Genomic DNA, 19,907 nt, shown 5'->3' with positions numbered 1-19,907 from the left:
ACTCCCCACCTCTGGAGGCAGTATTTCTTAATTTCATTGAGGATGAATATTATTTTTGCTTCTTGACTTTTGTTTTGAGGTGATTTCTGAGAATAGAAGGGAACAAAAAGGTTGATATCTTGCCATCTTTAAGCTGTTTAGATATGTTTTTTAAAAAATATGCTAACTGTGCAGATCACACTCTTAGACCCAAGAGATTTGTTCTGAGGAAATAACACAATTCTACAGTAATACACACCATAAAATACAGGAGTATATTCCTGCTCTACTAGCAGTAGAAGCCAAACAAGAAGAACAACTTAAGTAAAACTGTAGGTTTGTGGCTGAATAAATGATGATGCATCTGTCTGATAGACCATTACACAACCATTGAAAAAGATACATATGTAGATAGGGAAATGCTTAAAATCTGAAAAAAGAATACAGAATTTTTTTTAATATAAATTTATTTGTTTATTTTATTGATTGTGTTGGGTCTTTTCTGCTGTGCGCGGGCTTTCTTTAGTTGTGCTGAGTGCGGGCAACTCTTCATTGTGGTGTGCGGGCTCCTCATTGCCATGGCTTCTCTAGTTGTGGCTCACAGGCTCTAAAGCGCAGGCTCAATAGTTGTGGCGCACGGGCTTAGTTGCTCCGCGGCATGTGGGATCTTCCTGGAGCAGGGATCAAACCCATGTCCCCTGCATTGGCAGGCCGATTCTTAACCACTGTGCCACCTAGGAAGCCCCAGAATTTTATATATACTGTAATTGCTACTGTATGTTTGTGGGTTAAGACTCAAGGAGAAAACATATTAAAAGGTGGAGTAAGATGGTGGATTGCTGGGTGATTTCTTTCCTCCGTTTAAATATTTTTGTTTTACAACTTAAAAAGAATAACATAGGGGCCAAATTTTTGCTTGATTGTTTCAAATGATTTTAACATAGTTACTTTGCTAATGACTAAGTGTTGGCTCTTAATTTCATTCAGATAGTAGTTATATACTCATGTTAGACACAAGATTAATTGGAATGTATAATGTTTCACAGTCACATTAGAAGTAGAATTCATGGGGAAAGCTATTGAGTAACCCATTGTTGGTGGCTTCATCGTGACCCTTGCAGGGAACTGCTGGATGTGTGGACCGAACTACAGGACATCCATGATGCGCATGGCTTGAGATATCAGTGGGGTGGCTCCCATAGCAACAAGAAGCTTTTGTGCTCCTTAGGAATAGACACCCGAAACATTGTGAGTTTATTAGTACCTTGGAAAATCCTTTAATCAACCTATGAATGTTTTTAAATTCTGTCACACTTCTGTTCAAACTAGTTCCTCAGAAACACAAATATTAGTTGGTTTAAATGTTCATGTATTTTTGAATATGCCAGCTTTTAAGTATAAATCTATCTAGATTTTTCTCCGATATTTCTTATTTTTAGGAAAAGTTGCTTTAGTGTTTTTCCTTAAGTATTAAATGAAGGAATTGGGCTAGGAGATCAAAAATATAACCCCATAAGGGTGATTTAACAATGTCTTCAATTTATGGTTCACAGTGTATGTAATAAAGCATTACAAGCGTATTTTGGAAACTGTTTTATTGTATGACAGGTCATTCTCTAAATATATGTTCTTTCTCTCTAACATACGTATATAGCTCTTCACGGGCAATAAGAAACAACCTGTTATAGTGCCCATGTATGCAGCAGGATTGGTAAGTACAAAGATGTCTTTGCATGTATTTATCATTGCTGCATTTATTCTATAAAATCATCTTATGTAGCATGACATGGAAAGTTTATGTTAAGGGGCATTTAGTGTGGGACTATTAAGAGAATAAATACAGTATCCTTTTTCAACCTCATAAATCCCTTCATGTCTTGATCTGAGGACATTTTTCTGTATTCTGTTAATTACAGACACTTTTGTTTTAGATTGCAAATTACTTTTAGTGCTCATAACTTTTTGTAAGATGCAACTTTGGAAGTGTCTTTTTCTCTTTTAATTTGCTTTTAAAAAGAAGAAGCTGAAGTATCTGAAGCGTTAGATATCATTTGTTTTAATGCATTTGTGATTATTTTTAAATAATGCAATATTGAAACCACGGATATATATAAAAGCTTGGAAATATCAAATTATAACAATGAAAATGAGCTGGGACCCATAATTGGTATTTAATTTTCCCATTAATGTTTTAAACATGTTGAACTTTGTTTTTTCAGATATGCCAGGTAGTCCAGGAAAACTGAGGAATTTTCATTCTGTACCTTATCAAGACTCAGTCACATTTTAAAGTTTGATGTGTTTATGGTTTTTGGCATGTCTTTGAGTTATTGGTGCATAAAAATATCATATCTATTAAACAAAAAATATTTTTAAATTCTTTCACCAATAACTTGAAAATAAGGAAAAAATACTATGTTTAAGATAGAGAAAAAAATAATTAAGGAACCCTTGATATGATTTTTAAGTTTAAAAACCCTTTATGTGCATGTGAAAATGAATTTGCTGTGGAACCTGACCTTTCTTTTTAATCTGTAAACTTTTCCATGAATAAGCTCTAATTATTGTTATTGAATTGAAATGTTTGCTTTGTTTTGTTTTTGTAGTTTTGTTTTGTGGAATTGGACAAAAACTTCTGTGCTTGAGTTTGTTTTTTTTTTTTTAAATCAGTTTCTGCTCCTTTAAATAGTTATCGTGTATTTTCAAAAAATCTTGATCATCCCTACTCTCTTTTATGTTGTAGATAAATATAATCCAGAACATTTCTTTAACTTTCTGGATCTCTTTTTTCAGGAAGTAGCATTCTAGAGATTGTTGGTTGTGTTATTGTCACATTTTTGAGTAGAAAATAGGAATTTAACTTGTGGGCAGTTTCATTCAGCATGTTGAGGACAGTAACCTACTTAATGCTTCTGTGTTAGGCTCAGCACATTAGCCAATTCTTTAAGTTTTAGGTGGAGTTAGAGACTAATATGTATGCTTTTTTTCCTATCTTAATTACAACCTTTCATTAGTAATATAATTTTACCATTTTTGTAAGCTTTTAATGCCAAAGTTGACTTAGTGAATGTATCATCTCCTCCTCCATCTTTGTGATGCCTTACATTTAGAAACTTATTCTTTTTCATATCTGGTTTCAAATTTTAATGATACCTGAATTTTTCCCGTGGTGCTTTACACACATGAGATGTTCAATATCTTCTGATCTCGTCTGGTGGAATAGTACCTGAAATGGTCATTTAAGTCACTGGTTCTAAGATTTTAATATGCGTTAGAATTGCTTGGAAGACTTGTTAAAACACAGAATGCTGGGCACCACCTCCATAGTTTCTTATTTGGTAGGTCTGGAGTCAGGCTCAAAATTTTGCACGTTTGACGAGTTCTCAGGTGATAGAGAAGCTACCTGTGGGGACCACTTTGAGAACCACTAGTTTAAGGAAGAGTTCACTTTAGAAAAGTTGGCAGAGACTAGTAATTGTTTGCCAGATGCATGGAGTCTTTGTAGAAGAGCACACTAGAAAGCCAGTATAATGTATATGGTATTGAATTAAACCGTGCATTTATTTTCATTTCTCAAACTGCTAGATTAAAGCCTTTCACACGTACTGTTGTTAAGAACTAAATCTGTAAATTGCTTATTTATATTACACTCGATTTTATGAGGGGAGGGAGAGTCTCCTGAAAACTTGATTTTAGAAATGTATAGATTCTAACTATAAGATTACTGACTTAGCAGCTTTGATTCTTTTTCCCCAGTAAAGGGAGACTTTTATTTGGTTGATAACTCTTCAAGAGCTTATCAGATATTATTTTAAAATTTGTAAAAGCTTGGACTTTTTTTCATTCCAGTAACCTAGATTATAACCCATTATTTTTAGTGTTTGCTAGAACATCGATGCACAATGCTGATTTTTTTCTACTTCTTTTGTTTCTACATCCATCTTGAATGTCTTTCTCTGTTATTTAGAAGGTGTGTTAGATTCGTAACATACCCTAGTAGTAGAACACGTAAGGTGTTTTCCCCTCTGAAATGCCTGTGTCTGTGCTTTGCCAGTCCAAAGAACCGAGAACTAAGGCTCCTATCCTATAGTGGAGCAAGGGTCAAACACTAAATTCACATGGAAGCATGTAGACGTCGTCACATTATATGGTGTGTTTTAGAATCAGCTCTCACCTCACCAAGCACCACCATGGTGTAATATGTATGTTTCCTGCAGTATCAGGTCTGAGACATCAGAATAGTGTTGGATTCTTACGGCATGGATGTAATACACTGTCGTGCTCGCCTCTTCCCCATCCCCACCCCACCCTCACCATCCCATGTGCTTATGCTTTTGTGTGACAGTGATAACCAGGCACTTTAAAACAAACCCAGTTTAAATTACAGCGTCTTGCTTCAAAAAGTTTGGATTCCAAAGGTATTGTTGTGAAACATTTCCTATTTTAGTGCTGTAAGATTTTCTCTAAAGAAAATTTAAGACTCGTTCCTTTTGGTCTTCAGTATTTTCCAAATGACCTGTTTTCTTTCTGCTTTCAGCTAGATTAACTTTCTTGTAAAGTGTGTGGGCTGATCCTTACCCGCCCTCCATTAATGGCTAATTTGCCTTTTTCAGGGTATGTTAGAGCCCACCAAGGAACCATTGAAACCACTATCTGCTGCAGAAAAAATCGCTTCCATCGGTCAGACAACCACTGTGTCACCAGAAATGAACACATGTACATCTGACCAATTCCAGGTAAAAATATCTGGATGTATATAGATATTTTTATGCATGTACATACACATATGTCCACACACCTTGTTGTTTCCCATAATATATAACTTTTAGTTTTTAAAATATTTTTAAAATTAGTTTCATGATGGATGTGATTTCAGTTACTTATTAACATCCCTTGAAATGCAATGAGCAAGTTCTCTTTAATTTTAAAAAGTAGAGAAGACAGTTTGAGAACTGGCTGATTATGGGTAAGTCCTTTAAACCTGTCCAGGCCTTGGTCTTTTTACCTATAAAATGAGAACTTTGAAGCAAGCAGCTCTAAAAATCCCTTACAGCTTGAACGTTGTATGATCATTAATACTGACAGACAAATCTGGTAAGTGCTGGATTTTCAAAAAAAATGGAAAATACTGTATTTATACAGCTCTTCAAGTCTGCTGTTGTGTGTTTTTCCTGAAGCCTGCAAAAATTTTATAAATTACAGAATTTAGGTGTATTTATTACATCAAAAACTGTTGTTTTAAAAGTTCAAATAAAACCATTAAGTTGAAAATGATGTAGCCTTTAACAAAACTTTCTATGGATTAGGAAAAAAAGAAAGCTCTCTTACCTTTCTTATCCTTTACCTCCTTTGAACTTTTAGGCACAAATCATATTTCAGTCTAATACATTTAATAGCAAAGCCTTCCCTCTCACTTTTTATCTGGGAGAACATAGCCACTTTGGTTTGCTTACTGTTCAGCATCGAATTAGAAACTGACTCAGTGCTAGTTAAACATTGTTATTTAGAATATTAGTACTGTTAATGAACATTATCATTTCTAAAACATATTCTTGCTGTGTTTGTCATTTTTTAACCTTAAATATCATCTTCAGTTATGTGGAGCACAAAAATGTATGTTTGGACAGCCTTTCCCAAGACATGTGTTCCATTGAACACTAATCCCCAGAAATGCTCCCCTAAAGAAGGTTCCATAGTGAAGTAAGTTCGGGGAATATTTCATATTATACTCTGCAACCACCCTTGGAGATTAACAATGCACATGTTAGGGACTCTGAAGAATCCTGTAGTGAATAACCCTATTTAATTTTATTTTGTTTCTCAAATTTACTTGGCCACAGGACCCTTTTCTGTAGGGACTAGGGGAGAAGAGTTACAAAACACCTGCAGAACTAGTGTTTTGAAGAATATACTTTGGAAAATAATTTTGTAAAGGAAGGTCCTACTTTTTCAGGTGTGTTTCAAGAAACATGCAATATTACTATGTACCACTGTGGTTGGGCCTAACTTAAATATCCCTCTGAAGCCAGTTTATTACTGGCACTGAATTAGTTGTCAAGGGGACCTAATTGATGGTTGGGCAACAAGCAAGGTGCCTTGGGCAAAATATCTCAGCAGGTTGAATCTGTCCTTAGTGGTCTTCCTTTCATTGGCCTTATATTGCCCTCTGGCTGTCAGCTGCTCTCTCAGGCCTGCGGCGTCTATGCAGGTTCCAAAATTACTTCCCCCATAGCACATTCTCACTTCTGCCTCGGTCAACATTCTTATTCCTACAGTGCTAGGTATTAGGAAAGTAATTTGAGTAACTGCCTGGTATGTTTTCTAGAAATGGAACTGTTCTTATTTGAGGCCACTTGTTGCTACTTTTACTTGCCTCCTTCTCTTCTCCTCTATCCAAACACTTCCACGTGTTACAGGCATAAGTTATTGATTATTTTATCAGTTAGTTGTCACCTGTCATTTTTGCCTAGTTGTACCTCATACTTATTGTCTTTCTTATATAATTTAATTATAGACTTGATTAAAAGTCTAGATAACTTAATAAAAGCATGTGTGTTAATTTAATGGAACATTTTTAATAGAAATTAATGTGTGTTAATTTAGTGGAGGTTAGTTGCAGCTCCATGTGTATTCAGCGGCTGCCATCTCTGTACATACTTATATACCCCTATGTACTTGTACTCAAAGGATATCTCCCTATTTATAGGCAAGTATTGGAATTTGCAGCAACATTTAAGCACTTTTTTGTTGGAAGATGGAACTTGGTCTCTTCCTACTTATATTTTTTAAAAAACTTTTCAGTCAAATACTTCCTTTTATTCTGTTTCATGCACACATTTCTCCTTTTTAAAAATACACATAAATATTGAATTAACAAGTTTATTGTGTACTTTTTTATGGTAGTTTGTGATCCTCATTGACTTTAGTTTTTAGACTTTTGGGAAACCAATGAAAACAGTATTTCCCAATGGAAATTCAAACTTATTTCTAAATTGACTTAAGCCTGTGTAGGTCGCATTCTAACATTCAAATTGAAGATTTCAGCGTGCGTATCAGAATTTTGTGCTGAGATGCCTGACCTGCATCATAAATTGTATGATCTTTGCTCGGCTCCATACTTCTGATGCAGGTTAAAATACTAAACAAACATCTGAAATGTGAAGTTCTCTATACAAAGTGATATTTCTTACCACTATTCTTTGGCATGCAATGTGTATATTATTTTTCACTTAACATTTTTGCCATGCAGTCTTCCTCCTAGTGATAATTTTCAGATGAAACAGCCCATATAGCCACTAGTGCTAGAAGCTTAGCAGAATGTGTCAGGAAAGTCCTGCTCAATATCTGATTTTTTTTCCCCAAAAAAACATATAGCAAACCTTCCTTTTATGTTTTGGCATCATTGAACAGTGACCTTCAAACTTAGCATAGTTGTATAATTCTCATTGTGACTGCATGCTTTTTGATCTGTCTTTTCTATTTCAGTTTGGTGCCCATTGAATTTTTATCTTTTCTTCCAAATCAGTTTATACTCATCAGTCTTATAGCCATTGCATCTCTTGTTTAGGAATTTGATATTAACAACTTTAAAAAAATTTTTTAAAGATACTTTTACCTGAAAAAACAGTTTACAGGTGAAAAGCAGTGGTGATACTTTTTGTTGTTGTTGTTTACATCTTTATCCAGTGAATTTCAAGGTTACACCGTTCACCGTGCTATTACTGATTCCCCTCTTAGTAAGATCAGTACTTTAACCATACTTTAGTCACTGCTGAGTAGAGTCGACTCTCTGGCTAGCAATTATCCAACTAGTCACCACTAGCAAACTTCCTCTCTTAGGCTACTTTATGTTGCTATTTCAGTTGTGAATCAGAATTTTAGAGTTAGAAGAAAGAAAAATTACTATCTAGCACTGTACTTTCTTTTTACAATTAGAAAACATATTTGAAAAGACTAAAAGTGATTTACCCAAAATCACACATTGGTGCTATAGCTAGGACTAGAACCAAAGTCTCCTGTCTCTAGTCTTTTCTTCCCCCCTCTTTTTATTATGACCTTGTCTCCTTTCTTTTGTCTCTGCAGTAATCATTCATGCCGTATTACTTAAAGTTGTTTTAAAATGTTTCATTCCAGGGCTTCCTAGGTGGTGCAGTGGTTAAGAATCCGCCTGCCAGTGCAGGGGACGTAGGTTCGATCCCTGCTCCAGGAAGATCCCACATGCCACGGAGCAACTAAGCCCGTGCACCACAAGAAAAAAAAACCCCAAAAACAACAACAACAAAAAATGTTTCATTCCAGTGCTTTCTCTTTGAGTTGCCTACTTGTCAGTGCCATTAGTTAGCCTATAATTATTTAGGTATCTGTTTTTAATCTCTTTTCCACTAAATTTTAATTCATGATTTAGCACTTCATTATTATAATATTGGCTGTGTCTTCAAAATGCCATACACCTCTGTGAGAAGCTAAAATTCCAGAAAATCACTGAAATATTTCAAAACATCCAGCTACTTGACATCATTTAGGTAAAACATGTTAATAAAAGAGCTTTGTTTCATTTACCCAGAAATTTTGTTATTACATAAATCTGGGTTTGGTCCACATTCAGTCAGTATTGAATAGTTCTAAAGGTGTTCCTGATCTAGTAGAATAATATAAATTGAATCTGTTGGAATGCCGAGAGCATTTTGTTTGTTTTTGAGGTCAGCTAAAGAAAATCTTTTTTAAATGTTATATATCAGTCTTGCAGGTGGGTTATAAACTGGATTTTCACCAGGATTTTTAAAAATTTTATTTGAAATAATTATAGATTCACAGGAAGTTGCAAAAGTAGTACAGAAGAGGTTTGTCTTGTATCTTCACCAGTTTCCCCCATGATTACACCTTACAGAATTATAGTACAATATCAAAACCAAGAATATGACATTTATGCAATGTGTGTGTATAGTTCTATGTTATTTTTTCATGTGACCACCACCACAATCAAGATTCAGCATTTCTTCCATTGCCACACCCAAACCCCCACCCCGCTTCGACTCCCACAACTGTCTCTAACCCCTGGCAACCACTAATGTTAGTATTTTATTTTGTTTATACCTCCCCCGTCAGCCTCCAGGCCTGACTGATGTGGGGGAGACTAAATGCTTATAGTAACGTGCCTGTCATCAGTTATCAAAGCAATTGTATTATATTGTTGTGGGATTAGACTTTCAAAAATAGCCAATCCATGTTCACTGATCCAGGGAACAGTGTCTTTGACTACACAGAAAAAATGATTATAAAGTTTTAATAAGTGCCTGCTTTACAGTAAAGCATGGCGGTAAGCAATACAGAAAAAAAGATGACAACATGTTGCTAGTAAGAGTCTAATAAAACACAGGTTATTTCAATAAGTGTTGCCAACACCACCTGCAAAATAAAAGAAGATGAAAAAAATGCATTTTTTCTTGTTCAGAATATTCTTAAAACAAATTATCATTTTTAAAATGTTCTGTACTACTGTCCATCTTATATGTGCCATTTGCTCATTTTATCTTTCTGTGTTTGGCAGTTAACAGAATTTTAAAACCTAGAGTACTCAAACAAGTTCTGACTATACTTTTCAGTACATTACTTTAAAAATTAAATTATAAGTAGTTTCTAAATTAGAGAAGATGATTAAAATTTTTTAAAATTTATATATAATAAGGAAACCAACTAAATTAACCATACATGTTTATACAACTAGTTACTTAGTCTTTAATAACCCAAATTGCCTCACTTTCAGTCTGGTACCTTCTCTAAATTATATTATCTATTAAGAAATTTTAAGTGGACAGTTATTTAAAATAAATTAGATAACTCTTTAGTGAAAAAAAATCAGTGATGTTTTTAAATATTTTTATTATAATCAAACCAGTAGACTAAATCATGATTTGAGAATAGATTAAAATCTTGACATAGAATCAGTCCATAAATTTCTATTTGAAAATGTAAAGATAATTCCATTTCTCAGATATAACTTTTTTAATGTCAACAAGCTGTACTGTTTATAAAGTTTGCGATTTCAGTTTGTGTTAATATTTGTAGATAACCTTCTAAAAGTGTAAATTATCCCAATTTTGTCTTTAGGATTTTATTGCCTGATGATCTTGCTATAATAGTGTTTCATTTTGTTTTGTTTTTAAGGATTCTTTATGTTGCTACAGCCTATACTGATTAATTTTGATTTTTTGGTTTTCAACTCTAGGAGTCTCTACCACCCGTCCAGTTTGACTGGAGTAGCAGTGGCCTTACTAACCCTTTAGATGGTACGTCTCTCCGTAGAGCCTCTAGCACCAGAGCTAGAGTTAAGAAAGCTACAAAGTTCAGACAAACTTCTCTCTGCTGATTTCCTTTTTTGTTTGAACATAACTTCTTCTTATCTTTGGAAATTCAGGCTTTCTTTCTGAATAGTAATTGCTCAAGAAACCAGCCGTTACTATTATTAACAACACTGATGTCCATATATAGGTAGTAGTCACCAGATAAATTTTTAGTTTATTTATCTTAAGTCAAAAACAGTCTTCTTTATTTTTCACAAATATCTAGGTAGTTTAAATGATATTTTAGGTAGGACCAATTTACCTGAAATTTTTTTCTGTAGTTTTAGTTTATGGAATTTTCTTGGATGCAAAGTCTTGTGTCTAGAGGCTGCTTTAAAGCACAAAGCACAGTTATTTAACCAAAAACAATGTGCAAATAGATCCATATTTATTGACCCAAAGTAGTTTTCAGATTTAATAATATTTTATAGAGCACTTATATGCAAATGAAAAATGAATGGTTTTCATGATCCTTTTCTAAAACTTATCTCAAAATAGTAGTAGGTGGTTCTAGAAATAATTGGTTTCACTATGGCTTTAAAAGAAAATCCTGAAAAAGGATTAACTTATTCCAATAAGGTGGGGTCTTTAAATAACACAAAATGCTAGTTTTCCTTTGTGTTGACATCACAAGTTTTAATTGGACTCTAAGGTACAGTTACTCCTTATACTTCATAAGTTGTTCGAGCCATGGTCTAAAACACCTGTTGTTCTATCAGCTCTGCCTTAGAGTGGGGGATCCTAGGATATCTGGAAAGCATCCAATTGAATAACAGTGCTGAAGGAAAGCCTGGATGCACCTTTTGCTGTTGTCTGGTGTCTTATTCAGTCAAATCATCGTGCTTTTTATTAACAAACAACTTCTTTAAAAATGTATACTATTTCTGATTGCTGTTTCAGAGTTAAAGGGGAACGGTACAGCTTGAGGTTGCACATCAGGGTAGGGCAGTTATAACATTCCTTATTATGTTATTTTAAACTAAGTTAATGTATTGGTGCGTGTCCTGAAACTGACAACTTTGTCACTTTTAAAAAGCATTAATTAGAAACCAACACGACTAACATAAAAGATTGATTTGGGCATGTACAGTGATTTAATGTTGGGTTGAGATTAAAGTATTGTTTCCCTTTAACGGGTACACTTTCCCCTTGGTCTTTCTGGTATGGCTTCCAGTTTCGATTGAAAGAACTGCACTCCTGACTAAAACCTTACTAAATGTTATTTATGTTGTACATGAGAAAATGTACATTGAATTAAATTGTTACTTTAGAAATGTCCTTAGCAATGAAAAACTAATACTGTACACATTGTTTTAATGTTGATTTTAAAATGTGTAATGACTACTAATTATAACCTGCATGTTCAAGTGTGTGTCTTACCCCTTTTTACACATAACCCCTCCTCCCTTGGCTTACCTTCTGTGTGGCTGCCTACCAACATGGTCACTGAATTTCAAGCTAGTGGAGGTTCCACTCTTCTGAACCTTGATTTCTTTGGGCCCGTGGATGACAGTAGCTCTAGCAGCAGCACCACAATCCCAGGTCAGCAGAGTGTTAAAACCACATTTCTAGTTTATTTACTAAAAGCATGACCACATCACTTGACTTTCCTATAAACAAGGAAACAAGTAGATTGTATTCTCTATAATGTCTTTCTGATACTTTTCTTTCATCTATCTACTGTTATTTTCTAGTATCTGACTATAACAAATGACTTTTGTGAAATGTATTTTAAGGAAAGCTTTGTCAGATTGTAATATTCAGAGCTGAAAGTAGTTTCTAGATAAAACAGCCCTAATGTCCTTACACAGTTAAAGGCAGGGGTTTTTTTTCCCTGTAAATAGAAAATGTAATATTTTATATGCTTATTTTTTAAAAGCATATTCTACAAAGCCATTTGAAAAAATACAAGTTTAGAGATATAAGAATATTTTAGTACACAAAGATGACTTTACATTTTCGTGTCTGTGATAATAGAACCTTTACAAATTCTAGCATTCAATTAGTTGTTTATTAGTGCTGCTGAATGTATAATTAGGTTCCAAAATGTTGGAGTCTAGCACTTAGTTATATAGTCCCACATAGAATTATTACTGTTTTTACGTAGCTCTTAAATAGAAAGTTTGCTGTTAGTTTTCCATGGAGAAAAAAAGTGTTAAAGGTAATAGTAGAAAATAATTGCTATGAGATGCTAAAAGCTAGAAATTAAAACTTACTGGAGTGCCTGTTAAATTAATGTTCAGCCTGGCGAAAGTTCAGTTCGTTGACCAAAGGACTAATGTACTTTGTCATTTTCTAACTGAATAAAAGATTAAAATATAATGGCATTTTTATGTTTACATTTTATTTAATATGATTTTAATGACTCCCTGTCATTCCAACTTTTGATCTGGTAATCATGCCCATTGATCACCAGACGGCTGTTGAGGTGCTGTATAGATGCTGATGTCCAGAATGCATAGCGAGAGTCCCTCTCGGTCCCCACTAGGATCAGTTAGACATCAAGCCTGGTTCCCAAGACTGTGCTAGTTTTGTTTTATTCAACTAGATAACCCTGCCACCCACTTCCAGCAGTTTAGGAGCCATGATGGGTAATGGGGGAGAATAAGAGAATCAGCTAAGGGTGAGCCTGGAACCCAGGATGCCCTTCTCCAAGATCTGGTTATGGAAATCTTAATTGTGCTTTAAGGATGTTCCAAGGCTGTTTTGTAGAATGACTGAATTCTGCAAATCTAATCCCCTGGTTATCATTTTCATTGTTTCCAAGATTTGACAAGCATGTGAAAAACTGATCTGTGTCTGGTTTTGACTTCCAAATGATATTTCACTATTTAAATTACTTCTAAATACTTGTGAGCTATGGAATGACCTGGGTGAGCTAATTAGTTTTTAATACATAATGGGGGGACAAAACCCAAAATCTTGTGTATCGGTTTCCTTATTACTATCATCCCAAGAATGAATTACCAAACTCCTATTTTTAATTTGCTCTCAGCTTTGTTTTGTCATGAACTGTATCATAATTTAAATGAGGTCACTATTTTTGGATACCTAAAAATGTGGTTTAAATTTAATTTTCAGTTACATTTCAAACTCAGTTAAAAATTATCCATAAGAGCACAAATAATCTGACCCTATAAAGAAGTACGGAAATAACCTGATAACCAGGCTCAGTGTACACACGCAGCTTCAAGAAGAGCAAGCAGTTTTAGAAGCTTAGAGCTGTAATGGAAGTGAAATTAGTGTGGTTGATTGCAGTCCTCATTACTTTGGAATCTTTTAAATATTTTCGTTCTGTATTTTCATTAATATGCTCTAGCTGCTGTGTAAACCTGGTTACTATAAATTTGTTTTGGCTTGTTTTATTGCTACTGGGTTTTGTTAAAACTTACCATCAAGCTACAGGTGTCGATACTTTCCTGAGTATTCCATTTCACCACTTGCTTGCACTTTTTCTGACTTGTTTCTGGGAAAGTCATTTTGTCTTAGCTTGCAGTTATTTAATTATTTTGTGTTTGAGACTTAGGAGGTTGGCATAGAACTTGGTTGGCTAGGTTTATTTATGTAACTAAAACTATGCCTCATTAAGGTTCTGTTGAAAAATAGAAAACTCTTCCATTAAAAAAAATTACTCCAGTTTTTTTGTGTAGCATAAGTAGTTATATTGTTTTTGAAAAATATAAAATATAGCCATAGTACTGTTTTGTTTTGGTTTTTTTTGGTGATAATGGTTTTGGGGGGCTGGGGAAGGTTGATTTAGGTTTGTTTGGTTTTTTTTTAACTCTCCCACTTTACTGTTTCATAGCCAAGTGGCCAGTATTTTACAAACCCAACTAAATTCTTACTAGCACTTTCCTGTTGCCAGTCAGAATGCAGTTGTTTATTCTGCATTATGCATTCACCATCTACTTAAATTTTGTGGTTACCTGGAATCTAACCTTTCACAGTGGAGGAAGGAGGTGCTTTGGGTTCATCTGGTCCCTTTACAGGCATCTATAAATTTTTACATTTTAACTACAACCTTTATACTTATTATAGAAATACAAAGAAAGGGTCTTTTAAATTATATTTTGAAACTACCTTAATGAAATATTAAGAACTTGGGAGAGTCAACATTTTCTATAGCCTTCCTCCCTTACTGGACATGGTAACTGTGGAAGCCGCTTTTGCTAGTATGATTTCTGTAAACATCTGAGATCTGTGTTTACATCTGCTAGTCAGCTACGAAGTTGGGTAATAGAAGGCAGTTCCTTATATTTTTCTTAACCTTGAAATATCCTGAAAGGAGGAAACTTGTTAATATTGATATGGTACATTTATATATAATTTTATCTGCTGACCTTAGGGTTTCTTTAGAAATAAGTAGAAATTGATGAAGCTATAAGACATTTGTACTTACAATCTGCTTTTTTTATACCCTGAAACTACTAAATTTGCTGAAACCAAAGAGAGCGTACAATTAAAATTTTTTTTCTGATTATTTTCCAAAGCTTAGCTTGAATTGAAAATATTTAATTTTCCCTTGTTTTTTGTAGTCATCATATTTGATATAAATTAATATTCAAGGCAAGTTTTTAAATATGTATGTATTTTAATGAAGTCAGATGGAAAGGAATTTATTAGACTCTTACAATAAGTCTAATCCTCTAACTCAGCTTCGTTTTGAATTTTTCTAACAAAATATTTAAACTGTTATCCACTAGATTCAGCTATGACACTATAGAAGTATAATTAACCCTTGAGACAGTTTTCATTTTGTTCAAAAGTAGTGCTTTTATTCACTTTTTCCGAAAATATTTTGCCTTCCCCACTTCTTATCTGAAGAAAGAACATTGTGGTATATAACTTTTCTTTAGTAATAATTTGATACTTTGGGTAATATTTCATGTCCTCAGATAGAATATATTTAAACTAACCAAATCATTTACTGTATCTGAGACTTTATATTAACTTCTAGATTCGGGGATATGGACAAAAATAATGGAGGAAAAATGGTCAGGGAGGTAAGAGGAAAGGAAGATCCGAAAAATGAGGTTAAATCAGTCAATTTAAAAATTGAGTTGTCATATTGTATAAAAAATCATGTGCATTCTATTTGTAAAACATTGATGACTTTCATATCACAAACAAATCCAAAATTTAGGGAGTCTTCCATAGCAGATAGAATTTTTTAGAAGTATTTGGATGATATCTGCTACATAAACATTAGATTAATTAAGGCTATATTTATACCAAAGTGGAATTTTAAAAGTTTTTGCCTACTTTATAAAAACTCCAAAAAGTGGAATTTATAATCTTAAAAATAAACTCAGTATTTCAGTGTTCTAAAGATGTGCTGTGTTTGTAAAGACTCAGATGTTTACAGAGTAATTGTCTTTTACATCTTGGATTGTGGCTAATTGAGTAACCCACTGCAGCTTGCCATCACTGACTGTCATTTTATACTATAAGGTGTGGATCCAGAGTTGTATGAGTTAACAACTTCTAAGCTGGAAATCTCCTCCTCAAGCCTCAAAGTGACTGATGCATTTGCGAGACTCATGTCCACAGTAGAGAAGACAAGCACATCTACCAGGTAAAAGCTAGTGTTCATTGCACCCTCATTTTGATTTCTGTGTTAAAAAAAGTAGCCCAGCTGGGAAAGCACACAAGTTGGCAGCATTTCAATATATTGTATTAAAATTCACTTTACATTTATAAAAACCAATAGATGCCTGATTGCAGAAAATAGTATCAAATTATGTTTGTGAATTTACTAGACCAGAGCTATTTCATGAGAGACTGGAAAGGGCTGACAGATGTGGTTTTCTCTCTTTACCTACACCTGCACCCAGCTTTGTAGAGAAGAATCTGATTAAAGAATTCAGATCATAAAGCCATTGCAGAAAGCTCCTCCTTTTCTTTCATAACTACTGAGATGATCATCTTTGGGAACTCAGTTTCACACTCCCAAAGTCACCTAGGCTAATCCTTTTACCTCCAGGCTAAGAGAGAGTAGGGCATGGCCACTGTCTTATTTTCTAAATTTTCGCTGATGTGTAGCACCTCTGATTTGGGTCATGAAGCCTTGCTTTTAACAAGCTCTCTGGGAGCCCCTCAGGGGCATGGCCTTTAGAAAAGCAGTTATCTCAGATACCAGGAATGTCATGTGGGCTTTGTATGTAGGATTCAGAAAACCTTTAGTTTTACATAATTAAAGCCCTGGAATAACTCATTGCTTTGACATGTTAGCCATAAGAATAAGGCAGTTTCTAATAAGAAGGTAATCGTTATGAACCAGGAAATCACTACTGCAAGAGCAAGTACTGGTTGACTGGCATACCAACTCTGCTATCCCAGATCTATGATTTTAAAGTGAAAATATTTACCTGTTTTTGCCCAGTTAGGCACAGATATTATAGCTCTGTCCCCTGGTTAAATACATTCCACTCATATGTCAAATTCAGATTTATCTTGTAAATCAATTCTTCTGTAGAAAAACATCCATTTAAAATTTAAGCTTTTTTTCTCTTGCAGATAATAAATGCTTACCTGTCTTAAAACTTTGGCTTGAATTATCACATTGCCTTTTTTAAACTGTATTGTGTGCTTCAGTATCCATTCAACAGATATGTATTATTATAAATACAATTAATTTTTGTAATTATGAAAATCATTATTATTTGCTTCATAATTAAGGCTACCCTGAACTTTTCCCGGGAGTGGATTTGTGGTCTGCAAGTTCTTGTTTAGCCCACAGATTCTCTCCCTTGTCCTCATCACCCCTGTTTCTTTGTAGTAATACTACCTGGCACTGTGAAAGCCTCCTGTTAGGTGAACTTGCTTGTAAATGAACCTAGTGTGGATTTTTTGCTTGCTTTCTAATTTTTTTCTCTTTCCAAATCATATTTTCAAATTAATGTTCTTCTTACACAAATTTCTCATCCATTTTTTCTATATATGTTAACCAAAAGCTAATGACTTTAAAAAACAAACAAAAAACTGATGCTGTTATCGTTTGGGCTTTCTCCTGCCACTTTTTGGGCAGCGTTTTCTGAGGACAGTGCTCGTGTTTCCTCACCTTTTCCCCTCTGTAGTCTCACGGAGTGAACTGTAGTAATGTTGAAAGTCCCCGTGACGAGAATTCATTCCTTGTGCCATTAGGAGGAGCTCTAAGCCACATTAACTTGCTTGCTCGCCTAACTTCTCAACTCACCCTTGAAACATTCTGTACACTAGAGTACTCTTCCAACTGCTACCACTTTAGGTTATTTTCATTTTTTCTCTTATTTTGTATTATTATGGAATGAACTGAAGCTATAGTGTGTAACCTGGGGTCATTGTTGTAACTGCATTGAATTAGTCTCTAGTACCTGTCCAGCTTCACATTTAAAACACAATAAATTGAAAAGAAAACAAGTTGCCAACTTTGTATTTTCTGATTTGAGGAATTAACTATTTGAAAATGGTGACATGCGGAAATATTCACAAGTCTTACAATTAGAAGGTAATACTGTAAAATGTCCCCATGAGTGATTCTCAGTCGTACAGGGAAGAGAAAAGGGGGTGGCGTAGTTTCAAAAGAATTTTAAGTGTCTTTGTTGTTTTAGGTTTTGCTTCATTTTTTGTTTTTGACTAAAATAAAATTTAATGTGTACACCTCAGCAAAATCTTGGCTTTTGTCAATACACAGAAGATAGAGTGAAAAAGTGTTGAGGAACTATAGGGTAAGAAAAGGATAAGAAACAGTGGTCTTGGTAGAGGAAATTTGCCATGTAGCAAACAACATCCCATACGCTTTTCCAAATGCCTCTTATATGTAAGAGAAACTACGTGCTCTTCTCTTTCTAAATATAGATTATGAAAGTGACTTCTTACTTTTTAAAGAAATGCAAGTTCTCAGTTTTAAAATAGTTCCATCTTCTTGCTTACCTTTTCTAATATAGAAAAAAAATTACTTCCTAGTCTTAATCCGTGGGTAGCCAGCTAATTAATAGCCACACACCTCTAACAGATCATACAAGCCAAAGGACTAGTTGCCAAAAGGCATACATGTTTTTTTTTCTTTTTTTGACCTTTTAATTGAGATATAATTCACATAACCATGAAATTCACCCTTCTCAAGTATACAGTTCAGTGGCTTTTAGTATATTTGCAAGGTTGTGCAACCATTACCACTATCTAATTCCAGAATATTTTTTGTCATCCCCAAAAGAAACCCCATACCCATTAGCAGTCCCTTTTCCCAGCCCCTGGCAGTTATTAATCTGCCTTCTATCTCTATGGATTTGCATATTCTGGTTATTTTGTACTAGTGGAATAATACGTTGTATAGCCTTTTGTGTCTGGCTTCTTTCACGTAGCGTAATGTTTTCAAGCTCAGCCATGTTGTTGCATGTATTGGCACTTGCCATTCCTCTTGTGGCTGCATAATATTCCATTGTATGACTGTCCCACATTTTGCTTATCCATTAATCAATTAATGGACATTTGGATTGTTTTCACTTTTTGACTATTATGAGTAATGCTGCCATGAACATTCATGTGCAAGTTTTTGTGTGAACAAATGCTTTCAGTTTTCTTGGGAGTGGAACTGCTGGGTTATGTGGTAATGCTATGTTTAATTTTTTTAAGAACTACCAAACTGTTTTCCAAAGCAGTGACCCCATTTTGCAATCCCACCAATAATATTTGAGGGTTCCAGTGTCTCCACATTCTCACAAGGCTTGTTATTGTCTGACTTTTTGCTTATGGCCATCCCAGTGGCTATGAAGTGATATCTCATTGTCATTTTGATTTTCATTTCTCTGATGGCCAGTGATATTGAGCATTTTTTCAGGTGCTTATTGACCAATTGTATCTCTTCTTTAGGGAAATTGTTGTTGTTGTTGTTGTTGTTGTTGTTATTAGAATTCTTTACATATTCTGGATACCAGACCTTTGTCAGATATATGATTTGCATATATTTTATCTCATTCTGTAGGCTGTCTTCACTTCCTTGGTAGTGTCCTGTGAAACACAAAAGTTTCTTAATTTTGATGAAGCCCTGTATATATGTATATGTAGATACAGATATATAGATATACATATGCATGTACATATATATATTCCATTGCTTATGCCTTAGGCATCATATCTAAGAAACCATTGCCTACTTCAAGGTCAGGAAGAGTTACACCTAGGTTTTCTTCTAAGAGTTTTATAGTTTCAGCTCTTACATTTAGATCTTTGATCCATTTTGAATTAGTTTTTGAATATGTAAGGTAGCGGTCCAACTTCATTCTTTTGCATGTGGATATCCAGTTGTAGCAGCGCTGGTTGTTGAAATGACTGTTCTTTCCCCATTTCCCTCTTGCTGAAAATCAGTTTAACCATAAATGCCTGGGTTTATTTCTGGACTCTTTAATTGTATTATGTCGGCCAACACGATAAATCTTAACTAGGGAGAGTATAAATCAAAATTAGGTCACTGCCTTTGTCTTTGAGGAAAGGTCATGATGTAACTTTTTGTTTTCAAATTCTCCTCAAGCATTTTCTTCTTTCTTATAGTCTAAGAAAACTGGATCACATCAATGCATAGTGACTACAGATAAATGTACAAACTATGAA

The 19,907-nt window shown here is 34.4% G+C and overlaps 1 protein-coding gene across 5 annotated transcripts in view; it reads left to right on the top strand.

Moving 5' to 3' along the window:
• Positions 1 to 19,907, top strand: part of AFTPH (aftiphilin) — a 60,114-nt gene that overhangs the window by 37,674 nt on the left and 2,533 nt on the right. For 4 of the 5 annotated variants that reach the window (XM_057741492.1, XM_057741493.1, XM_057741495.1 and 1 more), the window contains 6 exons: positions 1,101 to 1,227; positions 1,634 to 1,690; positions 4,593 to 4,715; positions 10,205 to 10,265; positions 11,778 to 11,861; positions 15,771 to 15,894. In XM_057741492.1, coding sequence (XP_057597475.1) covers positions 1,101 to 1,227; positions 1,634 to 1,690; positions 4,593 to 4,715; positions 10,205 to 10,265; positions 11,778 to 11,861; positions 15,771 to 15,894 — 576 coding nt within the window. The remainder of the gene's footprint in view (positions 1 to 1,100; positions 1,228 to 1,633; positions 1,691 to 4,592; positions 4,716 to 10,204; positions 10,266 to 11,777; positions 11,862 to 15,770; positions 15,895 to 19,907) is intronic. The other variant, XM_057741496.1, reaches the window with a different exon arrangement.

This window comes from Hippopotamus amphibius, chromosome 7 (genome assembly GCF_030028045.1).
Source record: "Hippopotamus amphibius kiboko isolate mHipAmp2 chromosome 7, mHipAmp2.hap2, whole genome shotgun sequence".
Lineage (NCBI taxonomy): Eukaryota > Metazoa > Chordata > Mammalia > Artiodactyla > Hippopotamidae > Hippopotamus > Hippopotamus amphibius.
Note: the sequence above shows the minus strand (reverse complement) of the source record. Positions and strands in the feature narration are given on the sequence as shown.